Below are 8337 nucleotides of genomic sequence, written 5' to 3' on the forward strand. Positions count from 1 at the left end.
TTGCCACTTATTGTTAGCTTTGTCTTAACTTCCTAATATTATTTTGCTGATGTATCTGATAATAATAGTGCAAGCTGTAGGAGCATTTTTATTTGCAAAAATATAAAAAATTATTTTCTTAAACATTTGAAATACACAACAATATAACAAGATTATATACAAAATAAAAGCTATTACATCTAATACATGTTCTGGCGACATCTTAAAACTGTTGTCGTCCTAATCCAAAAAAAAGTCAACATTAACTGACTCTACAGTGGAAATAGTATCACTAGTGTCACTGACAAATGCTACAGGAGCTACAGCTAGCACTGTAACATAAGCTTAAAATATTAATTAATATAAATAGTTTTTTTTTAATTATTATAAAGTAATAATTTAGTTTTGTTTTCTTTTTTTTTGTCAGCCATGATAGAGAAAAGCCTAGCAAAAATATTACTGTAAAAACTGACATTACAATTACACATGTACATATAAAGGTTTTAATACATCACCCAATAATATGAAATTTACAATTACATTTTGAAATCTGACAAAATCAAATATTACAGTATAATAACAAATATATTATTTAACTATATAATAAGGGAGACTCCTACACTCTTCAGAACAAGCACATACAAACAACATGTGAAACATCTAAATAACAGAACTTTATAATAGTTCTAAAATATCTTCTAGAAGCACTCTTTTATATCTAATATTTAGAAGTGTTTGTTTTTTACAATTCTGTTTTTAAAAGTGTTTCAGTCGATAGCTTATATTTTCAAAGATTTTCATTTTTTATTCTTATGTTACAGGAAAATGAACACTCATATCTTGTTGAATGTAATAAAATAAATGAATTATTCAAACTTAATGAAAGTTATTCGGCTCTTATCAGTGAATTTGAGATTATATTTAATCCAATGATGAAAGGAATGGAACATCTATCAAATAAACCAAAAGAAATGGAAGCAATATTTTTCATTGGAATGAGTGGCTCTGGTAAATCAACGATAGTTAATGTATTGGGACGTGATAATTTTAAAATACACTCTAAAAAAATGATGAAACAACATCAAGAAGATGAAGAAGAAGAAGAAGAAGAAGAAGAAGATGAAGATGATGAGGAAGTGAAAGAACCGGTAAAAGAAGAAGACGAAAATGAAGGTAGCAGTAAATTTATTATTGTTGATGATTTTAATAAAATTGGGATTGAAACAACTGTATCAAAAACATTGTATCCTGAGATTTTACGTGATAATGAAACAGGATATATCCTTGTTGATAACCCAGGATTTGCAGATACAAGAAGCCCTATTCATGAAATTATAACATTATATTCCATAAGAAAGGTTCTTCAGCATATAAACAATATTAAAATAGTGATTGTAGTAACCCATTCATCGATAGAAATTGGAAAGTACCGCAAAAATTTTGTGCAACTATTAAAATATGTTACAGAATTTTTACATAACACAGACAAATACAAGAAAAGTATATTTTTAATTGGAACAAAAACTGAAAATACAGTATATTTAAAGAAAGGTTCTTACAAATTGATTTCTGATAAAAAATTAATTAAAGATGTCGCAAGTTTTTTTAAAAGTATCAAAACAGATCTTGTTAAGGGAAATGTTATGAATATTACAGCAGATGGAAATAATTTATTTAAAGACAATGCTTTAAAAGTTATTGATAGTCTGTTAGAAGATCCTAGCAAAGGTTCATATCATCGAATAAAATTATTTAGAACACCTATGGAAGAAGGCCAAATAGCTAAAATGCCATTTTTACAAAATGAAAGGCAAGACATCAGAAATATGTTATTTACAAAAGATTATTTCACTGAAACAGATATTGAAGATTTTGGTTTTGCATTGTCAGCTGAGGCAAAAATTTATCTTGGAAGCTTATTTAAGAGTTTTAATATATATATAACAGAAGTGTCAAGATTAATAACAATGTATATAATAAACCATTATGAAAAACTAATAGATTTAGTTTCAATCGATGATGGTTTAAAAATGTTTGTTAATTTTAAAAAGGAATTTAAAATATTAACTGCTGAAATTGGCTCATCAAAAAGTGGTACTCATTTTGTAACAATTATTAATAATTATTCAGAAAAAAATAAATTAAAAATTAATTGTTTAAATAGCTTTAGAACTATTTTAAAGTTTGATAAAATTCTGTCTGGCATTGGAGATATAAATAATGGAGTTATTGCTAAATATGATCCATTATCATGGAATGCAACAATGAATATAGCCTATGACATTATTGAATATAAGATTGAACAATACAACTTTCTTAATGAAGTTATAGAAATTTTATCTCTTTATGAAAATCAACTTCTCCGAAATTCACTGCTACAATCATTAACTAAAAATAATTCAGAAGAATTTGATATAAATATTTTTTTAAAAAATAACTCGTTTAAGATGGATTATAATAATTTAAAAATTGATAATACCTTAAATAAGAAATTTAATCTAATAATTAATGTTATTTTAAAGCATACCATTGAGTATGAATGTTGGTATGAAACACTGACAATTAAAAGTTATAATATATTAGTAAGCGAATTAAATGAAGCATTAATTAATTGTCATACTGCAAAAAAAATTGTAATTTTAGCACAGAACATTTTATTCATTGATAAGAATTTGACTGATGATTATTTTAAAGGTAAAGATTTGATAATGATAGCACCAATCTGGAATGTGATTGGTAAAAAAATGATCAGTGTTTCTGGAGCGAATGGCCAAAATCCAGTATCACGAGCAGAAACTGGTATAATTGGAATGGATGGTTATGATGGAGGTAATAGTGGAAATTTTATTGGTATAGGTATGAAGTTCAATAATGGAATTAATCTTTTGATTAAAGCAAATGGTGGGAATGGAGGAAAAGGCCAAGATGGAGGGCATGGTGCAGATGGAATAAATGGAATTGATGGTTTTTACCCTACTGAAAAATTAGATGATAGAGTACTAATTACTCTTGTATACAATTCAAATGTAAAAGTTCACGTAAGAAAAGGATCGAGTGGAACAGCTGGTGGTAATAGCGGTAGTGGAGGAAAAGGTGGCTCTGGAGGGAAAAGAGGATCCATTATAATTTACAATACTGAACAAAAAAGTAATGAAATTTCATTAGAAACAAATGATGGAAAAGCAGGAGAAAATGGATCACAAGGAATACCTGGCAAAGGAGGCAAAATGGGTTGCGATCTAGTAACAACAGATAAAGTAAGATTTGTAGGATTTATTCCAGTATACGCTTCATCACCTGAAGAGTCTACAAACTGTGATAGATTTAATCCAGATGGTTTTGTATTACAGAATAATAAAAATTACTATGTAAAATTAGATAATGCAAAAAAATTAGTTTGTGTCACGGTTTTGGATTATGAAAAATATTTCAGAGATGCGCTTAATTATTTAGTTAAAAATAGTGATATATTGAGTTTCATTAATCAAATTAATAAAATAAAAAATAAACAATTTTGTTACTAGACTACATCATAGCTGTTTTAAATAGATTTTTAATAAATTAAAAAAAAAAAAAAAACATATATAATTTAATGCATGTTAAATTAATTTAATGTATACATAATTTAGTCTATATTTACTTTTATTGCAAATTATAAGAAAATATTTATGTATATCATGATTCATTTTAATTTCCTCTGCCTCTTTTTTAAAAGTATGGATTTTAAGACTGTATTTCATAATACTTTTTTTATTTGGAATACTCTCAAAAATCATTTTAAAAAATATTTCGAATTTAAAACTGTGTCCATTTCGCTCGATAATAAATATAATTACAAGTTACTGAGAAATTACCTAATATTCAAAAAAAGAATTATACAAAATTTTTAAAAATGAATAAAAATATATCTCTGAATTAGTAATTTAATAAAAAAAAAATTATGAATATTTTTACCTGTTTTATAAAATAAAAATAACTGTAGGAAAAAGTCACAATTAGCTAAAATTGTCCGAGTTGTATTTCTTGTCATTTTTATTTTATTTATTTTTTTTTTTAATATCAGAACAATTGATAATTTCGATGATCTTCGAAGAACAGTATTTATTAATTTAATTATGCGTTTCAGGATAATTTATATAAGTAAAATCAAGATATCTTTTTTAGACATTCTATGTTCTTTACCTCATATTACTATGTAATATCAATGCCAACACAAAAATATAAAAAGTAAAATATTAAAAATTTGTTTCTTAATTTAATGAACCTAACTACTTAATCCAGTATTTTATGTATTCTCTATCTAGTGAAATTCAAATGTAAATTTTTGTTGACAGCCAATTTTATATGATTAAAGGTTAGTTCTGATGCTAAGATCAACAAATTTTAACATAATTTTTGGAATAATCACATGTTTATCTCTTTAAATACTGAACTAAATGACTTTGTATATATAAGAAATATCTGCTCAGAAATACTGCAAGGTTGCATCAGTATTTTCTTTTTACGAGAATAAAACTTCAGATTGATCTGTTAACACCTTATGAAGTATGTTTTTCTAAACTTTAGTGCAACATTTTTTGGTGATCCTTCTTGTAAATAAAATTGCAATCTGATAAACTCAACAAGATATAAAAAAATTATGTTTAAATTCTGGTTCACGCCCTCAAGTCATTAATCAATCAATATCTTCAAGGAAAATAACAAATAATAATGTTTCATATGACCTGAAGTTTCAAATTATAATAAGTAATATTGTCATTTGGCATTTTATCATTTTCCAACCACAAAGGTTAATCAGGATAATTTATATTTAGTTTTTTGATTAAGATTACCATAAATTACTATGCTAAATTTCAGCTTTCTAGGAATTTGGAAAGTTGAAAAATCAATAATGAATGAGTTAAAGAGTGAATGCTTTTGCATTTAAGTATATAGATTACATCATAGGGGACATATTATTGCTGCATGTACAGCTGCTGAATTTCAAAAGCTCCAAATCACAAATTGTTTAACATAAAACATCGTAGTATAACGTAATTTTAAGTTAGATTTTTTTTTTTTAAGTCTAGAATACTAATTTACTTATGATGAAATCACTAATACAAATTAAAATGAGGTGGTCATTTTAATAATATCTGTCTTTATTATTTACTTACTCTTTTTTATTTATGAGACAGCATAGCAAAATATAATCAGCCCAATTTTTTATTATTTTTTGGGTAATTTTTTTAAAAATAAATTCATCTCAGCTTACATGAACTCAAAATACTAAGATATTGTTATTATATTTAATTGGATATAAATTCATGATTTTTAATAATTACAAAAGTGATTTACACTTCTATAATTTATCTAAATTTTATTCAGAACTGTTGTGAATTCTGAATGTACTTCTTACATAAAAGTAAATTATTTTCATAATTTTTATATAAATAATGATTGCAGTTATATTTATGAGACAGTATTTTCAAAATTCAGTCAAAGAAACAATTATTTTTGCTAAATAAATATGAAAGTAGCTGTTTAGGAATATAAAAACCTTTTAAAAGAATTTATTTTTTTTCATGTTATTTTACAACTGAGTAAAATCTTCAGTGTAATTTTTATTGATTACTGATTGCTTACTTAGATATCAATACAACATAAAGTAAATACCTAACTTATGATAAGTTCATAAAGCGTTCAAAAAGTCGCTGTGCAGTATGCTTTAGAATTACCTGGTGCATTCTGTTGGTGTTAGGTTGGTTGCCCTTTCAGTTCATAGGGTGTTACTCTGCAAGAAAACAAGGTGTCAGTTGTTGAGTTGTGATTGAACATGCTTCATTTCATTTCATGTTGTTTCCTTTATCAGAATCAATAGTTGCGAGAAATGTAATGGGTCTTTTGGTAAAGGAACACAATTTTCTCATTGAAGATGTTTTTTGAGAAGGTGACAAGTATTCTAATTTAGTGAAACACACATTTTCTGAAAATTTTCCAAATACTCCTATCTCTCACCACACTGCAGGTCAAACTATTATTGAAAAATTTTAGGCAAAAGGCTCTGTTGAAGACGCTGACCAAAGTGGAAGACCACCAAAACAAACAGAAGCTGCTTCATATTTTGAAGCTATGGTTGAAAGTCTATCAAAATCAATGCCCAAGTTAGCACAGCAGCAATATATTGGACTCGTTACCGCATATAAAGCTGTAAGAAAAGAACTAGAATTTTTCCCCTACAAAACACCTATGTTCAGAACTGAAAACTATAGATCATGCCAAAAGATTAAATTATTGTCAATTTTTTAAATGCTTTATTGACCAAAATTTCATAGGTACCCTCAACATTACATTTTTTTACAGATGAAGTGTGGTTTCATCTTAGAGTGTATATTAATTCACAAAATGCCACAGCACACATAGCTAACATGTCAATGAAATTTTTACAAAATTTCTTTAATTAATAAATCATTTTGAGGGGTTTGTGGCCTACATGATCAGCTGATCTGACTCCCACAGATTACTTTGTATGGGGGTCAGCAAATAAAAGCAGTGTATCACAACAGACCACACACACTTGATTAACTAAAAACCACAATAACAGTGTACATATCCAAATTCCAGTACATCAGCTGGTTAAGAAGTGTTTGAAATCAAATTGAAACATGTGCAGTGATGTGCATTCTACTGACGTTGGAGGAGGTCATTTTCGATACCTTTTATAAACTATTCCAGTTACTGTAATATTCTTTTCTGTAAAATAATGAAATAAAAATACAAAGTAATAATTAAAAATGTTTTGTCATTACACCTATAATACAAGTGCACAGCAACTTTTTGAGTGCTCTGTATTATGACACCACACACTAACTGGGTGATTAATAATATGTCTGTAAATAAAGCTATTAACTGATTTTAATCTTTTATTGATAACTTCATTAAGAAAAGAAACACTTTCACAATGGAATTATGTAGCTTCTAGTATAATGGTTTTCATATGAACACCTTCCATCAGACATCAGAGAGTTTATGAGTTTGTTTTTTCCTACATATGAAAAGAATTTTTTTTTTTTAAACATATTGCTTTGAATTTTTGTGTTAACTAGTATAAATTAACCAGCTAAATAAATCACTCAAACAATTTTGTTTTTGTTATCGATTGTGTTGTGTGTGTTTATGCGTGTTAAATGTATTTTAAGTCATAAAGAAGACATATTACAGCTTTAGTAAGAAAATAAACATTTATTTTGGGGGTAAGATGATTCACTATTCTGCAATGTCGGTACATATTATTTAGATACATTAGAACAGCATAATCCTCTAGTGAATGAAGATTGTTTATAGGTTCTTGTAAAATATGTTTGAAATCATTCTATTTCACCATGGAAATAGAAACTGTCGATACTTCTTCTTTATGAGGCATGTATAAATGAATCATATGGGAACATGACATTTTTACTGACAGTGATCATTTTAAAATAAAAAAAATATTCATACAAAATTCTAAATGTGTTAATGTGCTGTTAGTTCATTAATTAGAACTTTAGCTTAACTATGCTTCTATTGCATGAATGGAACAGTAAAAATGGAAAGACTATTTTTATTTAAAAAAAAAAAGAAGAAAAACATTGGCATAGAGATATCAAACACTGGAGAAGAAAAAAAATTATGTTTTTCATAAAAAATAATTCATTATAAGCTTATAATACTATTATCTTACTTAAGATTATACAATGTGTAAGAGAAAAGTAATGAAATTGGTAAAACCGCGAGCGATCTGGCAACGCTGTGTCTACCAGTCAGTGCTAGACAGTTCATCCCTTCTACATGCTCAGTACGAGTTTCAACTCCGTTCAGCTAACACATTATTTTTGAAAGCACCATCGGTGAAGTTGTGATTTTGTTGTGTTACGAAAATGGAGCATGGGAATTTAGAGCAACATTGTACAATCAAGTTTTGTATTAAACTTGGGGAATCCATGAGTGTGACCTTTGAAAAGTTGACATAGGCCTATGGGGAACATTGCTTATCAAGAGCACAAGTTTTCTGCTGGCACAAATCATTTTTGGAAGGCCGAGAACACTTTGAAGATCAACCTCGCTCAGGGAGACCTTCAACTTCAAAATCTGACAAAAACGTTGAGTGTGTGAGGGTTCTTGTGAGATCAGACCGTCGTTTAACAATAAGAATGATAAGTGAACAGTTAAATTTAAACACTTTCACCATACATCAAATTTTGACAGACAATTTGGACATGCGAAAGGTTTGTGTGAAATTGGTGCCGAAAACCTCACAATGGAACAGAAGGACAATCGAAGAAACGTGTGTGTTGATCTTCTTGAGAGGATTGACAACGACCAAGAATTCTTCAGTCATGT

The 8337-nt window shown here is 27.5% G+C and overlaps 1 protein-coding gene across 5 annotated transcripts in view; it reads left to right on the forward strand.

The window, feature by feature from the left end:
• Window positions 1-3652, forward strand: part of LOC142331725 (uncharacterized) — a 499803-nt gene extending 496151 nt beyond the window's left edge. For all 5 annotated transcript variants that reach the window (XM_075377774.1, XM_075377775.1, XM_075377776.1 and 2 more), the window contains one exon: window positions 801-3652. In XM_075377774.1, coding sequence (XP_075233889.1) covers window positions 801-3503 — 2703 coding nt within the window. In that variant the 3' untranslated portion in view covers window positions 3504-3652. The remainder of the gene's footprint in view (window positions 1-800) is intronic.
• Window positions 3653-8337: the final 4685 nt, after the last annotated feature.

This window comes from Lycorma delicatula, chromosome 10, assembly GCF_047948215.1.
Source record: "Lycorma delicatula isolate Av1 chromosome 10, ASM4794821v1, whole genome shotgun sequence".
Taxonomy (NCBI): Eukaryota; Metazoa; Arthropoda; class Insecta; order Hemiptera; family Fulgoridae; genus Lycorma; species Lycorma delicatula.